This window comes from Ranitomeya variabilis, chromosome 7 (assembly GCF_051348905.1).
Source record: "Ranitomeya variabilis isolate aRanVar5 chromosome 7, aRanVar5.hap1, whole genome shotgun sequence".
In the NCBI taxonomy this organism is placed as follows: Eukaryota; Metazoa; Chordata; class Amphibia; order Anura; family Dendrobatidae; genus Ranitomeya; species Ranitomeya variabilis.
In genome coordinates, this window is record NC_135238.1 from 102,918,159 (window position 1) to 102,945,492 (window position 27,334).

Consider the following 27,334-nt stretch of genomic DNA (forward strand, 5'->3'; position numbering starts at 1 on the left):
ACATTTGCTATACGCCAGTCCTGTGGTACAGACCCTGTTATTATGGAGTCTTTAAAGATTAAAAATAATGGTCTATCAATGACTGTACTTAGTTCCTGCAGTACTCGGGGGTGAATCCCATCCGGGCCCGGAGATTTGTCAATTTTAGTGATTTTTAGACGCCACCGAACTTCCTTCTGGGTTAAGCAGGTGACATTTAATGGGGAATTTTTGTTATCATTAGTCATTTTATCTGCCATGGAATATTCTTGTGTAAATATCAATGAAAAAAAGTAATTTTGCATATTGGCTTTTTCCTTATCCACCATTTCACCCAGACTATTTTTAAGGGGAATAAAACACTAGGGTGGAGCAATATGAGGTCACCAACATCATATTAGAACCCAAATAGGGTATATTTAGTGCAGAGAAAATGGGACCAAAAAGAAGGACACATTGGACCACTGCATTTAAACCAGCAAACACAAATAGAAAAAAAGCAGCATAGAGTCCAGGTAAATATACATATAACAAACTTTATTGATAATAATTCCAGGTTTAAAAACGACAGAGGGAAATACCCCGTGCTGCACTCAGCACGCATCTAAGTAACCAGGGGATAGGCGCCTATAATAAACATATATCAACATTACAACTGAAATAGGTATCAGATAATTAAAGTGACTGTGCAAATAAATAGGGTGCAAACACCTATATTAGACACAACAGTTCCATAGGATAATACATAAAGCACATTCACACTGCATAAGGAATAATATACATACCAGTCAGTGTAAGAGGAAATAGCGACATAGACTGGCGCCTCACCCCTGTATCCCCCGACGCGCGTTTCGGCTATTGCCTTTTTCAAGGGGTGAAAAAGGCAATAGCCGAAACGCGCGTCGGGGGATACAGGGGTGAGGCGCCAGTCTACGTCGCTATTTCCTCTTACACTGACTGGTATGTATATTATTCCTTATGCAGTGTGAATGTGCTTTATGTATTATCCTATGGACCTGTTGTGTCTAATATAGGTGTTTGCACCCTATTTATTTGCACAGTCACTTTAATTATCTGATACCTATTTCAGTTGTAATGTTGATATATGTTTATTATAGGCGCCTATCCCCTGGTTACTTAGATGCGTGCTGAGTGCAGCACGGGGTATTTCCCTCTGTCGTTTTTAAACCTGGAATTATTATCAATAAAGTTTGTTATATGTATATTTACCTGGACTCTATGCTGCTTTTTTTCTATTTGTGTTTGCTATTTTTAAGGGGGCCAACACTATCATTTTTTAGTTTCTTACTATTAGTGTAGTTAGAGAATATTTTGGGATTATTGTTACTCTCTCTTAATCTCTCTGTCTCAATCTTTGCTGCCTTGATTTTCTTTTTACAGAATTTATTTAAATTTCTGTATTTATTTAATGCCTCATCACTACCTACTTCCTTTAATTCTCTAAATGCTTTCTTTTTGTCACTTATTGCGCCTCTTACAGCTCTATTTAACCTTATTGGTTTCCTCCTATTTCTAGTATGTTTATTCCGATACGGTATATATTGCGCATAGATTCTATTCAGGATGCTAACAAACGTCTCCCATTTTCTTTGTGTATTTTTATGTCTCAGGATATCGTCCCAGTTAATTGCACCAAGATCATCTCTCATCCATTGGAAATTTGCCCTCCTGAAGCTTAGTGTTCTTGTAACCCCTCTACTACACATCTTATTAAAGGATACATGAAAACTTATTATTTTGTGATCACTATTCCCCAAGTGACCCCCAACCCTTATATTTGCTATGCAGTCTGGCCTGTTGGTTAATATTATGACTAGCTGTGCCCCCCTTCTTGTTGGGTCCTGAATCAGTTGTGAAAGGTAATTGTCTCTCATAGTTGTCAAAAGCCTATTACCTTTGCTGGAACTGCAGGTTTCTGTTCCACAATGTATTTCAGGGTAGTTGAAGTCCCCCATAATAATGACTTCTCCTTGAGTCGAAGTTTCATCTATTTGCTTTACTAGGATATTCTCTGTTGCTTCCATTATTTTTGGACTATAACTAACCCCTATCATGATACAGGAAAGATATATATCTTGGTGCCGTGTTAGCCAGTGGATAGAAAAATATTTAGAATTGAGCGTCCTCAGTGGTTGATATTTTTTAATGGCTAACTGAAAAGATGGTAACAAATTGTAAGCTTTCGAGACTACACAGGTCTCTTCATCAGGCAAAGACTAAAATAAATTCTGATGAATCACATATTTATGCACTTTTATGTTGTGCATAAATATGTGATTCTTCAGAATTTCTTTTAGTCTTTGCCTGATGAAGAGACCTGTGTAGTCTCGAAAGTACCACCTTGGAGGTCCTTGCTTTAAGCTTGCAGCCTAATTCCCTAAAATCATCTTTAAGGACCTTCCACATACATGTAACTTTGTCATTTGTGCCAATGTGCACCTTGACCGCTGGGTCCTCATCAGCCCCTCCCAGTAATCTGTCAACCCGATCAGGGATGTGTCGGGCTCGAGCGCCAGGTAGGCAGCACACCGTTCGACGATCCCTGTCTTTGTGAAAGATTGCCCTATCTGTTCCCCTAATAATTGAGTCCCCCACTACCAGCACCTGTCTGTCCTGCCCTGCACTCCTATTTCCCTCCTTACTGGAGCAGACACTCCTCCGGCTTTCAGAGGACATGCCTTTTCTGCAGCAGTGCTACCCTCCTCATCTGCTAACTTAGCAAACTTATTAGGGTGTGCCAGATCAGGACTAGCCTCCCTGTCACTCCTCCCTCTACCCTCTTTCTAACTGTCATCCAGCTTGCTGCTTCACTGTCCTGCAGTTCCATCCTACCTTCCCTCCCATCTATCCCATTGAGCGTCTGCTCAATGAGCAGAAGTCTCCTTTCCATATTGTCAATGGATCTCAGTGTTGCCAGCTGCAAATTTAGATCCAATATCTGGGCTTCCAAATGCACAATGTGCTCACATCTCGCACAGCAGTATGCACCCTCGACCGGCTGATCAAGGATTGCATACATGTGGCAAGATGTACATTGGATGGCATTAACAATAGTGGAGCACATTTCCTAATGGGGATTGCACCAGACAGAAAAGTTAAATAAAAAATAAATGCAAAGTATTAATAAAATACAGATAACAATTCAGTAATTTCTCCCTTGGAACTCCCTGAATCCGATGTCGCTGAATCACAAGTCGCACACTTACCACCGTTCACACTTACCACCGTTCACACTTACCACCGTTCACACTTACCACCGTTCACACTTACCACCGTTCACACTTACCACCGTTCACACTTACCACCGTTCACACTTACCACCGTTCACACTTACCACCGTTCACACTTACGCTCCGGTCACACTCGGCTCGTTCACACTTGCTAAGCAGAAGATATAAAGAGATTTTTTCCCCCTCAGCAGCAATCCACCCTGCTGTTAAATGCACTTCTTGCCCCCCTTGTATCTGATTGTGGGCCCTCTTGTCTCATTCCTGATCCCCTTGTGTCTCTATCCTGCCCCCAGGTCCCATATGATCTCCCATCCTGGCCTCTTGTGTCTCCATCCTGCCCTCAGGACCCATATGATCTCCCATCTTGGCCCCATGCAAAAAATAAAAAAATGGTTCCCTTTCCTGGCCACGGTCAGCGGCGTCCTCTTCCTCAACCACTTGAGACGTGGATGCGTCTGCACATGGCAGTGATGTCATATGCCATCAACATGCGCTCTGACGTCAGCTGTCAGCCTCTCTTTTTCTGGCTGCTGTTAACTTTTGCTGTGCAGGAAGCCACCAGCAATAGATTTTAACTGAACATGTGTCCGAGAACACACTTTCGGTTACTGAATTGGCTGATTCCTGCTCATGGGACCCGGCGAGCAGAAGCAAATAGGTTGGTCCGAGCTTGGCCCTATACGCCAGTAAAGGCAGAAATGCCCTGATGGTGGCCCTGCTATGAAATGCAGGCAGACAGTTAAATATAACAACAGTGAATGACATAACATATGGAAGACTAATCAAAACAGTCATACACATTTCCAGACTTGTTAAGAGCCCAGCAGCTTTCCTTCTGAGTGCTATAGAGAGATGTTATGCAGCAGGAGGAATTCTGTAAAAGCCAGGAGCTGCTGGTAGGGCTACATTAGGGTCATTCCCCTACTTCCTGTAATATGTCCTGTTTGTCTTTAAAGGGGCTGTTTGCACTCAGAGAACTGGAGACTTGTAGCCTATGTGACTGCAGATTTGTGAATCCTCCCATTGTGCACGCTTTAAGGCTGGAGTCAGACTACAGTGAGATATGTGCGGGTCTCGCAGGTTAAAACCAAGCTCTGGCACCGGCTCTCCGGAGCGGAGCGTGCAGCTCCATGTATTGCTATGCAGCCGCACGCTCCGCTCTGGAGTTCAGGTGCCAGAGCTTGGTTGTTAAAGACTCGTCCGTTTCTCGCTGTCTGTGATCTCGGCCTAAGGAGTCTCTGATACCAGCGCTGGGGGCAGGCAGTTATGATGCAAAAATGCCATTTGCATTCTTCTAGCTACAGTACCTTGCGAACGTATTCGGCTCCCTTGAACTTTTCAACCTTTTCCCACATATCATGCTTCAAACATAAAGATACCAAATGTAAATTTTTGGTGAAGAATCAACAAGTGGAACACAATTATGAAGTTGAACGAAATTTATCGGTTATTTTAAATCTTTGTGGAAATTCAAAAACTGAACAGTGGGGCGTGCAATATTATTCGGCCCCTTTAATTTAATAATTTGTTGCGCCACCTTTTACTGCGATTACAGTTTTGTACATCAAGAGACTGAAATTCTTGCCCATTCATCCTTGACAAACAGCTCGAGGTCAGTGAGGTTTGATGGAGATCGTTTGTGAACAGCAGTTTTCAGCTCTTTCCACAGATTCTCGATTGTATTGCGTTCTGGACTTTGACTTGCCCATTCTTACACCTGGATACGTTTATTTGTGAACCATTCCATTGTAGATTTTGCTGTATGTTTGGGATCATTGTCTTGTTGGAAGACAAATCTCCGGCCCAGTGTCAGGTCTTTTGCAGACTCCAATAGGTTTTCTTCAAGAATAGTCCTGTATTTGGCTCTATCCATCTTCCCATCAATTTTAACCATCTTCCCTGTCCCTGCTGAAAAAAAGCATGCCCAAACCATGATGCTGCCACCACCATGTTTGACAGTGTGGATGGTGTGTTCAGGGTGATGAGCCGTGTTGCCTTTACGCCAAACATATCGTTTGGCATTGTTGCCAAAAAGTTAGATTTTGGTTTCATCTGACCAGAGCACCTTCTTCCACATGTTTGGTGTGTCTCCCAGATGGCTTGTTGCAAACTTTAAACAAAACTTTTTATGGATATCTTTGAGAAATGGCTTTCTTCTTGCCACTCTTCCATAAAGGTCAGATTTGTGCAGTGTACGACTGATTGTTGTCCTATGGACAGACTGTCCCACCTCAGCTGTAGATCTCTGCAGTTCATCCAGAGTGATTATGGGCCTCTTGGCTGCATCTCTGATCAGTCTTATCCTTGTTTGAGTGCAACAAGCAGGGTGGGACCAATAGTTAAAATTTAACTTTTAGTGATTGTATTTAAAACACTGTGTAAAAAACACCTGAAAAACAATAATTTGAACACACTAATTAACAGTAAACTACATGCTAACAATACTAAACGGGTTAATCTACGGTATTGTTCCAGAAGTTATCAAAAATCTGTGTAGTAACGTAACTGGCTAGATTAATCCGCAATAATTATGATACAGAAAGTACCAAGAGTACAATAATCAAAGAAGCACATGTTCCCAATGATACTCCTGTATAGAAACAATCATAAATGCATGATCAAAGTAAAAAACGTTTACTGCTAATGTATGACTGACCATTTGCGGCCCAAAAGTAACACACTATGTTATAAATTAACCCAGTTACGTTACTACACAGGTTTTTTTATAACTTCTGGAACAATATCGTAGATTAACCCGTTTAGTATTGTTAGCATGTAGTTTAGTGTTAATTAGTGTGTTCCAATTATTGTTTTTCCAGTGTTTTTTTACACCATTTTTTATATACAATCATTAAAAGTTAAATTTTAACTATTGGTCCCACCCTGCTTGTTGCACATATTTTGGATCGGTGGTGGTGGTGGTGCTTTATCCATTCTCCGCATTTGAGATGAAAGTTTAGCGGGACGGCCGGGTCTTGGCAGATTTGCAGTGGTATGATACTCCTTCCATTTCAATATGATTGCTTGCACAGTGCTCCTTGGGATGTTTAAAGTTTTGGAAATCATTTTGTATCCAAATCCAGCTTTAAACTTCCCCACAACAGTATCAAGGACCTGCCTGTTGTGTTCCTTGGTCTTCATGATGCTCTCTGTGCTTCAAACAGATCCCTGAGACTATCACAGAGCAGGTGCATTTATACAGAGCCTTGATTACGCACAGGTGGATTATATTTATCATCATTAGGCATTTATGACAACATTGGATCATTCAGAGATCCACAATGAACTTCTGGAGTGAGTTTGCTACACTGAAAGTAAAAGGGCCGAATAATATTGCACGCCCCACTTTTCAGTTTTTGAATTTCCACAAAAATTTAAAATAACCAATACATTTCGTTCAACTTCACAATTGTGTTCCACTTGTTGTTGATTATTCACCAAAAATTTACATTTGGTATCTTTATGTTTGAAGCATGATATTTGGGAAAAGGTTGAAAAGTTCAAGGGAGCTGAATACTTTCGCAAGGCACTGCATATTCCAACAAGACAGGTGCAGCCTCTATCAATACACTAGGGCACATCTAGTCTGCAATTCTAATACTAGTGCCAACATGCTTGCCATCATCGGATAATTTTCACTGTGCACAATTTGCGTGATGTAAGGATTCACAATTCTGCAGTCACTGCAGACTTGTACCCTAAGGCCAGACAACCCCTTTAACCATAGACTGATCCGTCTGTACAACAGTCACTAGCTAACAAGAGAGACACCTAATGACCAGTAATGGTTTTTCAACATGCATATCTACAGCTGAACATTTGTTTGTGTAAATGTACGTAGTATTGTAGTTTTGTAAATAAAATATGCATTATGTATTCCCAGGTTGCAAAGCTGCAGGCTAATCTATGGAGACTCTCAAGTTCAAAAAACATAGTAAGTATCGTTTATCCTCTGTCAGCTATACAAGTCTTCCATAGAACACTAGTTCAACACACAATGTGCACCAACTACAAATGAGGGGAGCATCATCTTCGGGTCTCAATTCCTTTTCACACACTGCTAAAGACTCAGAGGGGGATAAAGGGCCTCAGTGTCCCCATAATGCCTTGCAGCTATCACATCGTATGGCTTAGTGAAGGGCTATAGCAACCAGTGTAAAGGATGAGGGCTGGCCAAGTAGCACCATTTTAGCCTTTAACAGCCTAAGGATAGGTTGTCATTGTGCACACTCAATTCACATAAGGAAGAAAAACATAATTGTAGTTTACTACTTCAGTGTTGAAGTAAGATGAAAAATGGAGTGATAATCTCAATCCATGAATAAGACCACATTCACACGTTCAGTATTTGGTCAGTATTTTACCTCAGTATTTGTTTTTATATGTTTTTTATATAATTTTTTACAAAGGGGGAAGGGGAGAGGGATAACATTGGGAAAGGGAAGGAGTCAGTAAAAATTAGAGAACTCTGACAAAATATCTCCAAATGGCAGAGTAGCAAAGTTACCACAAGAAACTATACTCCTGAGCAAGTACAAAACTCACACAAGGATATTGGAAAGATATATAAAAGGGAGACAAGGGGCGCAGTGTCTAAGTCTAAGTGTAGGTGTATATTCTCCGTGAGAAAATATATATTGTTGCACTCACCCTTTGTATGTCTTGTATGTACATTCAATTGATCCTTGTGATGGATCCACTCCTTGTAATCTTCCGGTATGCAGCACAATTGCAGGATCTATGCCAGCCTTAATCCAAGGATTGCATGTGAATACAATGGTAAAAAAAATCCTTTTTTGGCGCTTCCAGAACACAAGGATAATTTAGAGGTTGAGATAATTTTGCTTAGTATCAAATTTATTAGGACACTTTAACAAAAACAAAATTGTTTTGTTCTTATTAAAGTGTCCCAATAAATTTGGTACTAAGCAAATTATCTCAACTTCTAAACTATCCTTGTCTTCCGGAAGCGCCAAGAAAGGATTTTTTTTTATTTTAACCAAAGAACAAAACTTAATTATGGTTAACAGAAGATGTAGACAAATGAGAAAGTATAGGTAAATAAATCTACTGGTCCAATTTCGTCCACACAGATCTTACAGGTAGCTCACGAATTACAAAATTTTAAGTTCCATATCTCCCACTTGCTATTGTATTTATGCCATTATTATTAATAGCGAACCTCCACTCTAGAGAGCTGTGTTGGTGAAGTTTATCTAGTATGTCTGTAAATTTGGGCATTTCAGTTTTTTTCCACCAATAAGCTAAGCTTATTCTTAACTACTAAAAAATGTGGATGATGATATATTTGATTGAAGAATCCAAGTGCTCGATGTTGATAGAGAGAAGTGCCCTAAAGCAATTGTTAGTGAAAGAATTAATGTTGTGAAACGTTCATCCACAGTGAATTAACGTTAGAGCACCCCAAAAATATGTGGTAAAGGTTGCCCTGCAGTCCGCAGTTAATCCAACATAGTGGTGAATGATCAGGACTTATATGTTATAGTCTAATAGGAACTGTGCGACCTCTTCTTCAGGAAATTCCACATACAACATACGGTATGTTGTATGTGGAATTTCCTGAAGAAGAGGTCGCACTGACCTTGAAACGCGTTGAATAAACCACCTTTTAAATTTATTATCCTTGGAACTTCATCATTAAGGCAGCGCGGATTTAACCCACACCTCCTGCACAGTTTATATTGTCATACGGCCGTTGATCGGCTTGTGGATCTGCAGCAGCCGAAATTGTTACATGCTCTTCATTCAACAAAATCAGGTGAGCAATTCTAAGAAAGCTCTCTTGGTTATCTAAAGGATAAGACCCTATTTTGCGCTTTGTGTCTCCATTTTTTTTCCTATAGATAGTCTAATAGGGGTATAGTACCACCTTGACAACAGTTTAAGGAAAGACTCATGTAGAGTCATTGAGATATTAGAGGCATAGGTAGCATTGATAGCACTGTCCTATTGATCAGTCTGAAGATTAATATTAAGGTCAGCCTCCCACCTTTTCATATACAGTATATATATTCTTAAGAGTGGTAAGATGTTTGTTAAAGTAGTTGTAGAGATTTTTTAGACTTCAAATATTTTCAATATTCGTTGTTTTATTATTAAAAAGCTTTCGAATACAATCCTTTACGAATGTGAATAACACCAATTCAGAGTAAGGAAGGTTGTACTTGGTTTTGATTTCTCTAAAAGAGAGAAAGTTGTCGCCGTCGTAAATATCCCCTTTTTTTTATCCCTGACTTGGTCCAAATATCTGGTAGAGAGAAAGTGTAAATAGAAGTGAGAAAAGGTATAGGAAGTTTTTTGATTTGTTCAACCTTAGTGAAGTTTTTAGAAGGTTTAATGAGTATTTTCCAGCCATGAATTAAAGCTTGAAAAATTGGGTTTGAAGATTCTTTTTGCGGAGATTGAATTAAGACATTGAAAAACATATCTCAAATAGATCTATGGCCGCTGTAAACAGATTCTAAGATGAACCACGCAGGGTGAGATTGGTCGTTGAACCAATGCCAGCTATGTTTAACCAGGGATGCAAGGTAATAAGCATATATATTTGGTAAACAAAAACTTCCATTACATTTACGTTTGTTCAATGTTTCAACTGCCACTTTAGCCCCTTTTCCCACTCCAAATGAAGGAGATGATAATGTCTTGAATCTTAAAAATAAGCCAAGGAGGAATAATTATTGGAAGAGTCCTAAATATGTTAAGGATTTTGGGTAGAATAAAAGATTTAACTGCCAATATTTTGCCTAACAGGGAGAGATCGGAGTGCTCAAGATTAGTAAAGTCGACAGAGAAAGTTTTTATAATATTGTCTAGATTTGCATCAACAGTAGGGTGTAGCTTATTTGTAACAATGATGCCTAGATAGACAATTTATTTCTCTTCCAGTGCAAAATCAGTTTTCTCCCTCAAATCAACAATCTCTGCCTCGTTCATATTAACCCCTTTACCCCAAGGGTGCTTTGCATGTTAATGACTGGGCCAATTTTTACAATTCTGACCACTGTCCCTTTATGAGGTTATAACTCTGGAACGCTTCAACGGATCCCAGTGATTCTGACACTGTTTTCTCGTGACATATTGTACTTTATGGTAGTGGTAAAATTTATTTGATATTACTTGCGTTTATTTGTGAAAAAAAATTGAAATTTTTTGGAAATGTTGCCTTTTTCCAAATTTGAATTTTCATGCCCTTAAATCACAGAGATATGTTACACAAAATACTTAATAAGTAAAATTTTCCACATGTCTACTTTACATCAGTGCAATTTTGGGACCAAAATGTTATTTTGTTAGAGTTATAAGGGTTAAAAGTTGACCAGCAATTTCTCATTTTTACAACACCATTTTTTTTAAGGGACCACATCACATTTGAAGTCACTTTGAGGGGTCTATATGATAGAAAATATGAAAAAGTGACACCATTCTAAAAACTGCACCCCTCAAGGTGCTCAAGACTACATTCAAGAAGTTGATTAGCCCTTTTGGTGCTTCACAGGAATTTTTGGAGTGTTTAAAAAAAAATGAACATTTAAATTTTTTTCACAAATAAATAATTTCAGATCCAATTTGTTTTATTTTACCAAGGGTAACAGGAGAAATTGGACACCAAAAGTTGTTGTGCAATTTGTCCTGAGTACGCTGATACCCAATATGTGGGGGTAAACCACTTTGTGGGTGCATGGCAGAGCTCGGAAGGGAAGGAGCACCATTTTACTTTTTCAACGCAGAATTGGCTAGAATTGAGATCAGATGCCATATCGTGTTTGGAGAGCCCCTGATGTTCCTAAACAGTGGAAACCCCCCACAAGTGATGCCATTTTGGAAACTAGACCACCAAAGGAACTTATCTAAATGTGTGGTGAGCACTTTGAACCCCTAAGGGCCTCACAGAAGTTTATAATGTAGAGCCGTAAAAATAAAAAATCATATTTTTTTCACAAAAATCATATTTTCACCCACAATTTTTTTTATCCTCCCAAGGTTTGCAGGAGAAATTGGACCCCGAAAGTTGTTGTGCAACTTGTCCTGAGTATGCTGATACCCCATGTGTAAGGGTAAACCACTGGTTGGGCGCATGGCAGAGCTCGGAAGAGAATGAGCACCGTTTGACTTTTTCAACTCAGAATTGGCTGGAATTGAGATTAGACACCATATCGTGTTTGGAGAGCCCCTGATGTGCCTAAACAGTGGAAACCCCCCAATTCTAACTCCAACCCTAACCCAACACACCCCTAACCCTAATCCCAACCCTAATCACTCCCCTAATCCCAACACACCCCTAATCTCAACCCTAACGATAATCCTAACCACACCCCTAATCTGAACATACCACTAACACTAACCCTAATTAACAGGCGCCGTGAAGCCACCTCCCTGCAGGACCCTGTGGCCATCTTGGATCTGGGGGCTCGCAGTGAGGAGAACATAGGAGACCCTCTGAACAATGCGATCACATCGCATTGTTCTGAGGGTCTCAGGGAAGCATGCAGGAAGCCCCCTCCCTGCGCGATGCTTCCCTATGCCGCTGGAACACTACGATCATGTTTGATCGCAGTGTACCGCGGCTTAATGTGCCGGGAGTGGTCCGTGACCGCTCCTGGCACATAGTGCCGGATGACAACTGTTATAATCAGCTGATACCAAGCCGCGCTCCCCCCGTGAGCGCGGCTCATCGTCCATGACGTACTATTCCATCGGTCATACGGGCCCAGCCCACCTCGACGGGATAGTCTGTCAGATGTCAGAAAGGAGTTAAAATTGAGTATTTTGGACTTTTGAGAATTTATCTTGAAGTATTAAACTTTAGAAAAAGGCTCCAATTTTAGAGTTAGGGCCCTGATGGAGTTTATAGGATCTGTCGTTGTTAGGAAAAGATCGTCGGCGAACAAGCTAATTTTAAAAAGACAGTCGGGAAAATTGAATCCCAGAATTGACCTATTCAGCCTAATTCTTTCTGCAAGGGGTTCTATGGCGAGAACGAACAGAAGAGGAGATAACGGGCACTCCTGTCTCGTGCTGTTAGTGATGGGGATAGATTTCGAAAAAAAATATTTGTGTAAATATTTGCATTAGGGCATGAATATAGGGCTAAATTTGAGGAAATAAAATAGTCATTAAAACAAAATTTATAGAGAGTCGCCTTTAGGTATGCCCAGTTTAGCCTGTCAAAGGCCTTTTCGGCGTCTAGTGTTAGGAAAGTTGCTTGGGAGTTTGTAGATTTCAACAGATTTATCAAGTTTATTAACCTCCTGGTCACATCTGGTGCTTGTCGCCCTTTTATAAATCCTATTTGGTCATCTTTTATTATGTATGGGAGTATATTTTTTAAACGTTCTGCCGGAATCTTTGAGTAAATCTTGATGTCAAATTAATAAGAGAAATGGGCCTATAATTTTGTATTCTCTCTGGATCCCCTTTAGATTTCGGGATCATGATGATATTGGCTTCAAGCATCTCTTTAGGAAATGAGCCCAGAGAAGAAGCCAATTTAAAGACCGGAACTAAGTGGGGTGCTAAAATATTTGAAAATGAAATAAAATATTCATTGGAGAATCCATCTGGACCTGGGGATTTTTGGGGTTTTAATTTGCGGATGGTATTAACTATTTCCTCCTCAGTAAACAGTCTATTGATAAAGTCTAGATCCAATGGATCTATTTTGGGAAGGTTTAGATTGGAGTAAACAGCATCTATAGAATCGGGATCTACAATAGGAGTAGAGAGGTTGTCTTTCAGATTATACAAATTTTGAAAAAATTCGGCAAATGTGCTAACTATATCTTTTGGGTGAACCATGGACTCGCCTGAGAGGGATGTTATCTTGACAATTCTTCTATTAATATGCTCTTTTTTTCAATCTCGACATCATAAATCTTGTTGGCTTATTGATGGAAGAGTACATTTTAAACTTGGTTCTCAGTTCCTGCCTGAGTTTTAAAATTTACAAGTGAATAGCAGAAGATGGTACGTTTAAATTATTTTGTTTATCTTCTTTCATACTAATTTGTGTCTGTAAGTTAATGATTTTTTCTTTATTTTTTTATATCTGGATAAAATTTGGATAAGGCTCCCTCTGAGGACGGCTTTGTGGGCGTTCCAGAGAGTAAAGGGACTAATTTCATCAGAGGTATTCTCTGTGAAGTAATTGTTGATTATATTTTCTATTTCTGATTTGGATTCTGGGATTTTGAAAAGAGTGGGGTTACACTTCCATAGGAAAGTATTCTCGATAGGAGGTCCTATTAAAAATTCAGCTAGAACAGGGGATTGATCTGAGAAAAGTTTTTTTTTAGAAATGTAATACTTTTGAATTTGGATAGAGTAAAAATATCAGTGAGCATTAGTTCTATACGAGAGGATGTCTTGTGAATGTCCGAGTAGTGAGAATACTCACGTGAGGAGGTATTCAAGCAGCGGAAAATGTCAAAAAACTCGTTCTGGATAAGCCAATTTTTAAGTTACAGGGCTTTATGGCGAACCAATGAAGAGGAGTCGAAGCCACTATCAGGGACAATTTTAAAGTCACCTAACAGTATTACATCTCCATTCTTGATTTTATTGACTTTAACAATTTATTTAAAAATGAGATATGTCTTTTATTAGGGATGTAAATGTTTACCACCGTACAATACGTATTATTCAATTGACAGATGAGAATGTGAAATCTCCCCAAGGAGTCAGTCACCTCTTCGACAAATTGAAATGGGACAGAGCTACTGTACCTATAATAGTAACAACACCTGCCTTTTTGGAGGTATTAAGCAATTTGAATATGTGTGGGTAGTTTCTGTGGTGGAGGTTAGGATGATTGTCTCTTGCCATTTTCACTTCCTGTAAGCAGACCAGATCAGCTTGATTATGTTTGATTTCTCTCCATAATGTGTATCTTTTATTAGGGCTGCTAAATCCCTTAACATTATATGATGAGATTTTAATTTTCGTAAGTCTGTGGAGAGTTATATAACTATGAATGTAAAGTGAAGACGAACAGTAGTAACACAGTTACACACTAAAAAAAAAAAAAATACGGCCTGTGTCAAACTAGACCTAACTAATTGAAAAGAATGTACATAGAAAAAACAGAAAAAATAGAGTTATTCACACAGGTTCTCCTGGAGGAATCCACCCATGATGGTATCTCTCCTATGTTCGGAGGAAAAAAGAACACTCTGGCTGAGATCCCACAAAAGTACCTCATTATTGGAGGTTTATTGGCTCTATTGCAAAAAATTTTAAATAGAAAATGGTGGTAACAGAGTGTCACGGGGAGACTAGGTGGGCAAGAGCTAATAACCCGGGCCCCTGCAATTTCCCTCAGACTAGGGAAATCCTGACTGACCCTCTACATGAAGTTTACACTGATCGTGTGCATGTCCAGGCCTCGAACCTCACCCTGTCTCCTGTTTCAACCCTAGGCTGAAACCTCCGCCCACAACCCAGTGAAGAGGTAATACACCAATACCTCTTCACTGACAATGAGATATGTCTTTTATTAGGGATGTAAATGTTTACCACCGTACAATACGTATTATTCAATTGACAGATGAGAATGTGAAATCTCCCCAAGAAGTCAGTCACCTCTTCGACAAATTGAAATGGGACAGAGCTACTGTACCTATAATAGTAACAACACCTGCCTTTTTGGAGGTATTAAGCAATTTGAATATGTGTGGGTAGTTTCTGTGGTGGAGGTTAGGATGATTGTCTCTTGCCATTTTCACTTCCTGTAAGCAGACCAGATCAGCTTGATTATGTTTGATTTCTCTCCATAATGTGTATCTTTTATTAGGGCTGCTAAATCCCTTAACATTATATGATGAGATTTTAATTTTCGTAAGTCTGTGGAGAGTTATATAACTATGAATGTAAAGTGAAGACGAACAGTAGTAACACAGTTACACACTAAAAAAAAAAAAAAATACAGCCTGTGTCAAACTAGACCTAACTAATTGAAAAGAATGTACATAGAAAAAACAGAAAAAATAGAGTTATTCACACAGGTTCTCCTGGAGGAATCCACCCATGATGGTATCTCTCCTATGTTCGGAGGAAAAAAGAACACTCTGGCTGAGATCCCACAAAAGTACCTCATTATTGGAGGTTTATTGGCTCTATTGCAAAAAATTTTAAATAGAAAATGGTGGTAACAGAGTGTCACGGGGAGACTAGGTGGGCAAGAGCTAATAACCCGGGCCCCTGCAATTTCCCTCAGACTAGGGAAATCCTGACTGACCCTCTACCTGAATACCTGAAGTTTACACTGATGGTGTGCATGTCCAGGCCTCGAACCTCACCCTGTCTCCTGTTTCAACCCTAGGCTGAAACCTCCGCCCACAACCCAGTGAAGAGGTAATACACCAATACCCACAGTCAGCACAGACAAGGATAATGGAAAATATACACCACGCCGCAGTCACTCAGGAATACACTATAAATGTGCAGGGCAAAATAAATACAAATATAGGAAGGAGTAAATAAGACAAAGGAAAATACACCACCAGCAACGAATCTCCAACTACCAGCTCACCACTCCAGACCGAGATAACAACGCACAAGAGAGAAGCTATAATCGGTGACGCCCAATGTTCAGGAGAACTATTTAAAGGCAATGGGCATGGCCCAGCTTCCAATCCAAGCATGATAAAATCTAGCCGACGCCAATGAGAACATAGTGGTCAAAAGCGGAACTACCGCTGTCTGTCGAACAACCTGGTCTGAACAGCGTCCGACATGACACAGAGGGAATAATAATAGTGTCAGCATAGGCTACCACCTGTAATCTATTGTCTACCCATTGTCTTTAAATGCTGGTTCTTCCTGGAGAAAGTTAATAAACCGTAGTCCCTCTTTGTGTGAATTAAGTGTGTTGTTTTTTCCTTCTTTTTTTGACTATTTGTTTCGTTTGGAAACCCCATCTTTAAGCGACTCCAAATTCCCTAAGTCTGGAAGTAACCTCTTTAAAAGTCTTCCTGGCATCCATGGTTGCTTTGGAATAGTCAGAGAAGATTTTAATGTGCTTGTAAGGATCAGGGAAGGAGCCTCTCTCTATCTAATGGTGTTTAGAATTTTTTCTTTGGTTTCTAAGAAATGTATGCATAAAATCGTGTCCCTGGGTTTGCCCTAATGAATACCGTAATGACATGGGAGGCGGTGGATTCGATCAACGTTCAATTCCAGGTCAGTTAGAGTGTTAAACAATTTTTTGAACAAGCTCTTAGTATAGACTACGAAGGGGAATTGCATGGTGTTAGGGGTCGAGTTCCCGTCTCTGGGAATCTCGGGCCATCTCCGCTGCGGACTCCCATTCTTCTCCTGCCACAGTGGAGTCTGCTCAGCAGAGACGTCGGTCCCAGCGTCTCGCTCAGTCTGACTCTGTACAGAGAGTTACTGCTGCTTTTCCTGCTTCTGCCATTGAAGTCAGTGCTGGGCAGCGGCGAGCAGACGCTTCTGGGACTAAAGGTACCTTCACACTAAACGATATCGCTAGCGATCCGTGACGTTGCAGCGTCCTGGATAGCGATATCGTTGTGTTTGACAGGCAGCAGCGATCTGGATCCTGCTGTGATATCGCTGGTCGTTGCTGAAAGTCCAGAACTTTATTTCGTCGCTGGATCTCCCGCTGTCATCGCTGGATCGGTGTGTGTGACACCGATCCAGCGATGTCTTCACTGGTAACCAGGGTAAATATCGGGTTACTAAGCGCAGGGTCGCGCTTAGTAACCCGATGTTTACCTGGTTACCAGCGTAAATGAAAAAAAAAAAAACACATACTCACATTCCGGTGCCCGGTGTCTGCTTCCCTGCACTCCTCCTGCATCCTGTGTAAGTGCCGGGCGTAAAGCAGAGCGGTGACGTCACCGCTGTGCTCTGTGGGAGATGCCAGAGATGTTCGGCGCTGACACAGGATGCAGGAGGAGTGCAGGGAAGCGGACGCCGGGCACCGGAATGTGAGTGTGTGGTTTTGTTTTTTTTTTACATTTACGCTGGTAACCAGGGTAAACATCGGGTTACTAAGCACGGCCCTGCGCTTAGTAACCCGATGTTTACCCTGGTTACCAGGGGACTTTGGCATCGTTGGTCGCTGGAGAGCCGTCTGTGTGACAGCTCTCCAGCGACCACACAGCGACTAAACAGCGACGCTGCAGCGATCGGCATCGTCTGTATCGCTGCAGCGTCGCTTAGTGTGAAGGTACCTTAAGTCCTGTTTTTCTCATTCTGAGCATGCCCAGAGTAAGATCTCTCAGTGGAGATTGAGGGTCACATGATCTACACTGCAGCTAAGGTCCTGTAGGTGCTCACGCTCTGTGGCAGCCTCTCATTGGTCCTTCCAGGAAGGTCCTGTATGTGCTGCAGCTATTTAAGGCTCGCATGGCCGCACAGCCATGTGCTAGTATTGCTCTTTATTTATGTACTTTGCGCCAGTGTGGTCTTGTATGAGTGTGTTCAGGGACCCGGCTGAAATAAGCCCCTAGAATGCTGGCATCTCCGGCGAGGAGTTTGTATGCTTGGATATTCAGGGACCTGGCCGAAATAAACCCTTAGAATGCTGGCACCTCCGGCGAGGATTTTCGTGTGCATGCATGACCACTGACTGCTCTCGTTTAGGCAGTTAGCCTGTGCCTCTGTGGAGTCTTACAGGGCGCAGTGCTTTGAGTTCACGGCTGCTCTGTGAAGTAACAGAGTTAGCTAACACCGTCATATAGTTCCGCTATTTGCTAGCAGCAGGTTCTCCTGCACGGTGGACCCCGGGCTGCGAACGCATCTATCATAATAAAATCTATATATTCATTTGGTGCGTTCCGCTAGCCCTAACACATGGTACTCTGTAAAAATGAGGTGCACAAATAGGATACCACTCCCAATATAGAAGAAAATAAAAATTTGGCACTCTCGAATATCATGCAGAAATCAAAGATTAGGGTTTTATTATTGATTTTTATCATTGACGTTTCGGCCAATACCTAGACCTTCATCAGAACTCTGATAAATGAACATGAAGAGTATGTATCAGTATAGTACATAAAGTATTGGAAAGCCATACATAATTAAAATACACAGCAGTGGAAAAAGAAAATAAATAAATAAGATAATAGAAAGCATAATATTAGGATTACTAAAGTTGGTTTTAAATCATGGAATAGTACCAATAACGGGAAGTAGAACATCAAAGATTATGTAAAATATACATTACAAGATATGGCTATGAGCCGTAAAGTAATATGGGATTACAAAGATATATCTGATAGCAATCGCAAGCGAAAATAGATAACATCTATAGAATAATAGGGAGAGATAAGATACTAATGCATACGTATATAGTAACATACATTTGTCTTCAGTGTACATGGATCGCACAATTGAGTCTTAAAGCTAGAAGAAAAAGACATATACACATTCAATCAGTATAGCAAGGGATAAACATGAGGGCTCACATAGCATACTGTACTAGGGAATACATGGGTCCCTGCTGGGAGACCGGACTCACCAAGTGGTGTCGCATACTGGGGTACTTAGGATAATGGCACTGACGTGCAGGAGAATGTAGCGATGTGTGTATGGTGTCAGAGTGTTTATTTATATAGGCGGTATAGCCCCATACCTGGCGCGTCTAGCGCCATAAGACCACGAGACCCGAAGTTCCCAGTGATGTGGCGTCACAGGAAGTGACGTGGCGGGACCGTCCAGGAGAAAAAATACTCCTCTCTGTACAGCATGTAAGATGTTATGGTGCCGCCTCACTGTGGGTAGAACACGTCACCGGAAGTGACGTAATGGGCTTCTGTAATCATACAGAAGACCAGGAGAGGGAGGTTTCCCCGGAAACATAAATGCAATCTCTATATTGTATACGCAAGGTTGTGAACCACTACTGAAAGGGGAAAACTATTGTTAATATTGACGATTTATTAAAGGATATATAGAAGATTCTCTGTAGAATGAAGAGCTCCAAGCTTACCTAGAGGAAAAAAAGAGAATAATTAGTAATATGCATTGGACTGGGAAGATAGGATGAAAACTGGCAAAAAATACTAATAAAAATATTAATAAAAATAAAATGAAATGAAAGGAAAAAATTGTTAATGAAAAACCGAAAATAATGTAATAAAAATAATGAAATAAAAATTAATGTAATAAAAATTAAAACATTTTTTTATAAGAGCTAGAAAACTAATGATTAGAGGAAAAATAATTTTTAGATGAAGTTTATAAAAATATAAAAAATAGAAATAATAATAAAAATTGGAAATAAAATTAGCCAAAGCAGAAAATTAGAGAATTATACCCTTCTATGCAGCACAGCATATAGTCTCAGTTTATTCGTGTCTATAAGACAAAATGAGAGTAATAACACTCAGGGCATTTAAAATAAAACTAGAGATATTATAATCCCTATTTAGTCCTCGCGGTTCCAAGGTGTCTAACTTATTAATCCAAAATGCCTCGTGTTGCTTGAGAGTTTTATCCCTATTGCCACCTCTTCTAGGGTAAGGGATTTGCTCCAATACCTGGAAACGTAACTGAGAAATGTTATGTTTTTTTGCACAAAATGATGTGGTAGAGGAAGATACGTCTTACCACAGCGTATGCTTGATTTGTGCTGTGAAATGCGGTCTCGCACATGCTGGGTGGTTTCCCCAACCTATACGAGACCGCAAGGGCACTTCACAGCATAGACAACAAAGGATGACTCACATTTATAGAAGCCCCCACTTTTGATACCTTTGCCCGTATGGGGGTGAAAAAATATTTCACCTTTTTGTACATTCCCACATTGTGGGCAATGAAGACATGGGAAGGTGCCTCTTTTTGGAGTATCCAGAAAAGTTTGTAAAGGCAATCTCTTGGTAGAACCAACATCCGCCCGTACCAACCTATCTCGCTGGTTGGTGGGTCTTCTAAAGCAGGGTAGAAATGGAACATGGAATTCATTAATTTTTGGATAACTAGTCTGTCTTCGGTATGTTCCAGTGTTTTCTGATGTTCTTATGTAATCGGTACATAAAGGGGTGAAAGGTATGAATAAATGGCAATCTTGTACCTGAAAGGGGTTCTTTAGGCGGTTTTTCTAGTGGTATACATATCTTGTTAAGTCTAGTGGGGTAACCCCTATCTGGAATTTTTTTTTGTATTTCATTAAGTCTGGTTTCTCGCGTGACCAGGTTAGATACAATTCTAGTCACTCTGTTGAATTGTGACAGGGGGAGAGACTCTCTGGTAGCTCTAGGGAGACAACTCGAGAATAAAAGGAGACTGTTGCGGTCCGTCTCCTTGACATGTAAGTCGATTTCTAGAAGACCATTAGGCTCTTTGACGATCCTGGTGTCTAAAAAACTCACTGAATCCAAGTTATAGTGTATCGTGAACTGTAACTCTGGCCAGATTTGGTTAAGATACGTGTGAAAGGAAAGAAGAGAATCCAATGCTCCCCGCCATATGCAGAAGATATCGTCGATGAATCAACGCCATAACATAACATCATTTTTAAAGTATGTGTTGGGGTATACAAAATGTTCCTCAAAAAAGGCCATAAAGCAATTTGCATATGGCGGGGCCACATTGGACCCCATTGCTGTACCTTGTTTCTGCAAGAAAAAGTCATCACCAAACATGAAAAAATGTTTCCCGAAGTATCAGATTGAGGAGTTCCATGCAAAATCTAATTGTGTTTTCATCCAGTGCTGAACCATTAAGTAATTCATGGACCACTGTTAGTCCTTTCTCATGCTTTATAGAAGTATATAGGCTATTGACATCCCATGTGACCAGGATAGAGTCACATGGGATCTGTCTGATTTCTTTAATAATGTTAATGAAGTCACCTGTGTCTAAAATGAAGGAGTTGGTAAATCTGACCATGGGTGCGAGTATCTTCTCTATTAATATGGATAGTGGAGATAAAATAGAGTCTGTGGAGGCGACATTAGGACTTCCTGGAGGTTTGTCTAGTCGTTTATGTACTTTTGGGAGTACATAAAAGACGGGTGTTATTGGGTAATGGTTGATCAAAAAATCATAGACGTTCTTATCTATAGTGTTATGTAAATAGTTTTCAATAGTGCTATTGATTTTATTGGCAATAGATGAGGTGGGATTGTAAGAGAGAAGTTCATAAACAGTACGGTCTGCCAATTGTTGATGGATTTCAGCCAAGTAATCTTTCTGGTCCATGACCACGATGGCCCCACCTTTGTCGGCGGGTTTCACTACCAGTTCCGTGTCTATAATAAGGAAGTCTAGGGCCTGTTGTTCGAGACTAGTCATGTTAGAGGGGCAATGCAACTTGCCTCTAGAAATATCTTGTTTAAACAGCTCAACATCCCTATCAATTAGCTCAATGAAAGTTTCTACGGGATGATCATTTTTAGGAGGCATAAAGCTACTCTTAGTTTTAATGCTCAAATACTGTAGATTGATGGGAGAGGTGGTCAAGGGAAGAGGCACAGATACATTTTTGTCACCAGATTTATCAAAGAAAACTTTAAGTCTAAGAGATCTATAAAACCGTTGTAAGTCCATATCCAACTGAAATGTGTCCAATCTATAAGATGGACAAAAAGAGAGTCCTTTATGTAACAGAGACATCTGGGGGGGACTTAAAGCCTTAGAAGAGATATTAATAATTAAAGATGTGTCCCTACCTGGGATCTCCTTTGGATTGTTGTGGAAGATGTTCCTTGTCCATTCTCCGCCCCTCCTTGTCTTCTTCTTGGTGACCGTCTTTTCTTGTTGCCTAAAAAAGGCCCCCTCCTGTTTGAGAATCTCTCGTTGTCGGAACTTGAGTAAGTGTATTTTAATTATGTATGGCTTTCCAATACTTCATGTACTATACCGATACGTACTCTTTATGTTCATTTATCAGAGTTCTGATGAAACGTCAACGATTTTTTGTCAACAGTGGATCAATAATAAAACCTTAATCTTTGATTTCTGCATGATATTCGAGAGTGCCAAATTTTTTCTTCTAAGCTCTTAGTATAGGTTAGAAGCTAGTTTTGGGGGATGGTTTCGGGAATGCCTCTTAACTTTAGATTATTCCATCTATTCCGGTCCTCCAAGTCAGTTAACGTATATACTCGAGTATAAGCCGAGAATTTCAGCCCATTTTTTTATGCTGAAATTGCCCCTCTCGGCTTATACTCGAGTCATAGCCAGGGATCGGCAGGAGAGGTGGAGTGGCAGCTGTCTAAGCATACCTGCTCCTGGCGCGGTCCCTGGTTCCCCGACACCGGCAGCTTCTTCCTGTAGTGAGCGGTCACATGGTACTGCTCATTACAGGTATGAATATGGACCCCACTCCACTTCCATAGGGGTGGAGCCGCATATTCATTACTGTAATAAGCGGTACCATGTGACCGCTCACTACAGGACGAAGCTGCCGGCGCCGGGGAAGCGGGGACCTCGCCAGGAGCAGGTGAGTATAAGCAGTGCGCGATATTCACCTGCTCCCCGTTCCACCGTCGCCGTCCGCCGCTGCGTTATCTGCATCCTCTGCACTGACGCTCAGGTCAGAGGGCGCGGTGACGCGATTAGTGTGATTTTTGGAGGAAAAAAGTGTGTCAAATAGTCCCAAAAATACGGTATATGAATTTTTAATAGGGGAAAAGTGTGGTGATTCAAACCTTTTGTGTTAATTCTTTAGAGTTTTTAAAACTTTTTTATCTTTTTTGTTAGACCCTTAAAGGACTTGAACCTGTGATTGTTTGATCGCTTATGATGTATACAGTAATAGCATAGTATTGCTGTATATAGCAAAAATCATGGTCTCCTTGAAAGCCCAGCTACAGGCTGGGTTTCAATGGGACTCTGCGATGGCAATAATACATGTCTTGAAAGGTCTCTGTCAGCACAGAACAACTGTCCAAACTAAGTCCTGCTGTTCGGTTCTCCATGGCATGGCAAATAATTCGCATACACCTTTCCACCTGCTTGTTTTCCCCCTATCTTGACCCCCCTTCTTTTTGACCGCTCTGGCTTCATAGGGCCAAAGAAGGGTGTAGATACAGTAGATAGAAAGCAGGCAGGTGGGAAGATGTACTTAAATGTTTGGCTCTGCCATGAAACACCGAGTGAGTGTACTTGGTTCGTACAGTTATTCTATGCTGACATAGTCCTTTTAAATAGATTTCCGACTGTCATTGCAACCCATAGGTGCCCATTTATCACTTCTCAAAGGACAGTCGATGGCTGCATAGAATGATGCGTCCCCATGCTGGCGCGCTGTTACTGATTTATTACCTGCATAGCCTTTAACTGGTTAAGGGCTGAATCACATGAGTGCTATCCCATTTTTTTTTATACCCATGGTATCCAATGAAGCAGGGCAGATTGGCGTTGTCTTCATTGACAAAATTTGTCTGTGAAAAAAATCACGTCATGCTGCAATTTGACACTAAAATCGATTGAGAATCACCCATTCAAGTCTATGGGTGTGTGAAAAAAAAATTGGATGCCACAGTATAGCATCCAATTTTTACTGGTACAATTCATTTCTAGAAAATAGGAAACTACATGGGATAGGAGCTGGTGTCCTAGAGCACATATCGCAGCGCACTCTAGGACACCATTGCGCTGCGATATGCACTATAGGACACCATCTCCTATCCCATTGCTTATCTATAGCATCTAATCTGCATACCATTAACTTATGGGCCATATTGAATCTACAGCTAGCGTTGTTTGAGAAAGACACTTCAAAGGGTCGAAACGTCACGTACACTACTTGATTCTGTACCTTATGCATCAAATCAATTTATATGGTGTCAAAAGTTCTAAATATTAAATGATTCACTAGCGACACGAATTGAGAGTGAAGCTGTTTGACTTTCCATCTGCTGGTAAAGGTACACTGTGTTTTATTGAAACCAAAGTCAGCGCGGCCGTCTACCATGAAATTTTAGAGCACTTAATGCTTCCCTATCCTGACAAGCTTTTTGCAGTTGGAAATTTCATTCTCTAGCTGGACTTTGCACCTGTCAGCACTGCCAAAATTACCATTACCTGGTTTAAAAACAACAGTATCACTGTGCTTGATTGGCCAGCAAACTCGCCTGAATTTAACCCCTGTAAGATGTCCTGGAGGGGAGATATGTGTCATCGCTGCTATTAGCTGCGGTGATGCAAGCTCGGAAGTATGCTGAGAGAGTTACTTGGGCTGCTCTAGGGCCGGATTTTATGAGCAGTCATAAGAGATGGGTGGGAATGACCGCTAAAATATCACCACTCCAGGGGCGTGGTTTGGATAATAAAATTGAGGCCAATTGTCTCATTAAATGTCTGTGGCTGGAGGTGTGGAGACCTCCCGTGTGTGTGCTAAAGACACTGACCAGAGCGGGAGGACCCGCATTATTATATGGACTGTGTATTTGTTCCTGTTTTCCTGTTTGCTTTTGACCTTGTGCCGGAAAAGGCTTTTCATTTGTTTTGAGTATCCAGAGCAGTTTATGCAATTGTAATAAACTTGCTTCAATATTTCCACAATACCGCATCCTGCGCCTACATCAACTGCAACTAAGTGAGTACAGATTTCTATATTGGTGCTAGAAGCATGTGCACGAATCCCAAGAGGCATTGTAACTGCCGATACCGCATGTCCTGGGTTAAGTCTGTTGCAAGCCAGCAGGCATCGCTGCACAAAATGGAGGACCTGCTGAAATACGTGGTCCAGTCAGAGCAGCAGCAAGAGACCAACAGGCTGTTGTTACCGCAGAGCCAACAGGAGCAACGACAGCAGATGCAGCTTTTGGCAGCCGCCATCCAGGTTCAGGACGAGCGCCCCAACCCCAGGTCCAGCTGATGATGCCCACGTCTGGAAGGCTGTAAGAAGAGCGTTGCAAAAGATTACCTCGGGGAATGAAGTTAACTGTTTTTGAGAGGGTGTCAGAACGAGAGAAATTGCCTCCAGAGCAGTGGGCGGAGGTTCTGGTGCCATATTAAACAGGTGAACTACAGAAGGTCTACTATGACCTGGCTTTACAGGACGCTAAAGAGTATATGAAGTCGAAAAGCTGAGATGTTGGCACACTTAGCAGTGACTCTGACTGTCAGGGTGCAGCGAGTGTACCACTGGGCCTATTTCAGTGACAAACCTCCCCGGTCCCAAATATTTGACCTTCTACACCTGGTCCAAAAGTTATTGCAACCTGAATCTTCTTCCCCAGCACAGATGGTGGAGAGGGTCATTATGGACAGGTTAATACACTCCCTGCCTAGGTCGGTGCAATCCTGGGTTGCCCAAGGAGGTCCTTGTAATGTTGAGACCTAGTGATCCTGGTGGAGAGGTACCAGGTGGTCGAGAGTCCCATAAGGAAGCAAAGGGATGGAGCCTCCCCATACTGGGGTACCCTAAGCGGGGCTGACACCCAAAAGAGGGAAACTAGAGCCACACCTAGGGGGTGGCCAAGAGTACCGGAATTAGTGCCCAAGGTCCCTTCCCATAGTGTAGTTTGTTGGAGGTGTCCTACCCCTGGCCACATTGTGGCCCGTTACCCCATGACCACAGAGCCAATGGACTGCAGCACAGGACGGCGCTGCTTGTTTTGCATACCTTGCCTGCCGTGCTGTCCCTCAGATAGGGGAGGGGCCACAAACATGTCCCATAACAGTAAATAGAGTGCGAGTGACTGGCCTGCTGGACTCAGGGAGTTTGGTAACCCTAGTGAGTGCTACCATTCCCCATCGGCTGATTCCTGGAAAGAGACTGGGCGTCCACTGTATCCATGGCGACACAAAGGCCTACTCTGTGGCCCAGGTGGACATAAAAACAAACTGTGGCACCGAGTCCCATGAGGTCGGCATTGTCAAGTACCTATTGCACCCTATTATAATAGGGCAGGACTTTGTGTTATTTTGGGACTTATGGGGAAAAGGGAGAACGGCTGATTGTCTGAACAACATCCAGGTTGCTGCCAAAGAAACCGCATCGCAGGCTGCAGATGACAGGTTTCCGTTGTGCATTGGTTGGCGATTAGGATGAAGCAGCATCCACTGAAGCCAACATCCCTGAGCTTGAGGTGTCCGGGGAAAACTTTGGAACTGTCCAACTCAGAGACCTAACTCTTAAAGGGGCATTTGAAAACGTTACTGTGTTTAATGGCGTGCCTCAGGAGCCGGGGGCCGACAGTCGGTTCCCTCATTTTTCTCTGATTGGGTCCTGCTTTACAGGGTAACCAAGCCAATAGGTGAGGTGATAGAACAGTTATTGGTACCAGTGCCCTATAGACGCATAGTGCTAGATATGGCTCATTCCTATGTCTTGGGTGGTCACCTGCAGACAAATAAGACCAAGGAGCTCATTCTGCAGAGATTTTTGTGGCCTGGGTGTTACAGAGAAATCCTGATTTACTGTCGTTCCTGCCCCACGTGCCAGCTGAGCTCCCCAGTAGCTCACTTCACTATCATTTAGGTGCCATTCGAGCGGATAGCAATTGACCTGATGAGACCCCTGGTAAAGTCTGCAAGAGGAAATCAATACATACTGGTGATCCTGGATTATGCTACCCGGTTACCAGAAGCGGTACCCTTAAGAAATGCCTCTGCTAAATGTATCTATAAGCAGCTGATCCATATCTTCTCCATAACCAGTCTGTCGAAGGAGATACTGACGGACCAAGGGACTCCCTTCATGTCGAAGGTCATGAGGGAGTTGTGCAAGACCCCACAAATCTCCCTGCTCAGAACCTCAGTGTACCATCCCCAGACTGATGGACTGGTGGAGAGGTTTAACAAAACTTTGAAGGCTATGCTGAAGAAAGCAGTGGAGAAAGACAGCCGAGATTGGGACTGTCTACTTCCTTACCTGTTTTACTCCATCCGGGAAATTCCCCAGGCTTCCACTGGCTTTTCCCCATTTGAACTGCTCTATGGAAGACACCCTCAAGGGATCCTGGATGTGGTGAAGGAATCCTGGGAGACTGAAACCACCCCTATAGAAGCGCATAGAGCATGTCACCCACATGCAAGAGAGGATTGCGACCGTGATGCCCATTGTGAAGTTGCACCTCTTCAAGGCTCAGGAAACCCAGTCCAGGGTGTATAAAAGGTCAGCCGGGGTAAGGCAGTTCGACCCAGGGGATCGAGTACTT

At 41.7% G+C, this 27,334-nt stretch overlaps 1 protein-coding gene across 1 annotated transcript in view; it reads left to right on the forward strand.

Moving 5' to 3' along the window:
• Positions 1–27,334, forward strand: part of PGAP1 (post-GPI attachment to proteins inositol deacylase 1) — a 1,745,445-nt gene that overhangs the window by 1,510,519 nt on the left and 207,592 nt on the right. The window contains exon 24 of the mRNA XM_077275621.1: positions 7,114–7,164. Coding sequence (XP_077131736.1) covers positions 7,114–7,164 — 51 coding nt within the window. The remainder of the gene's footprint in view (positions 1–7,113; positions 7,165–27,334) is intronic.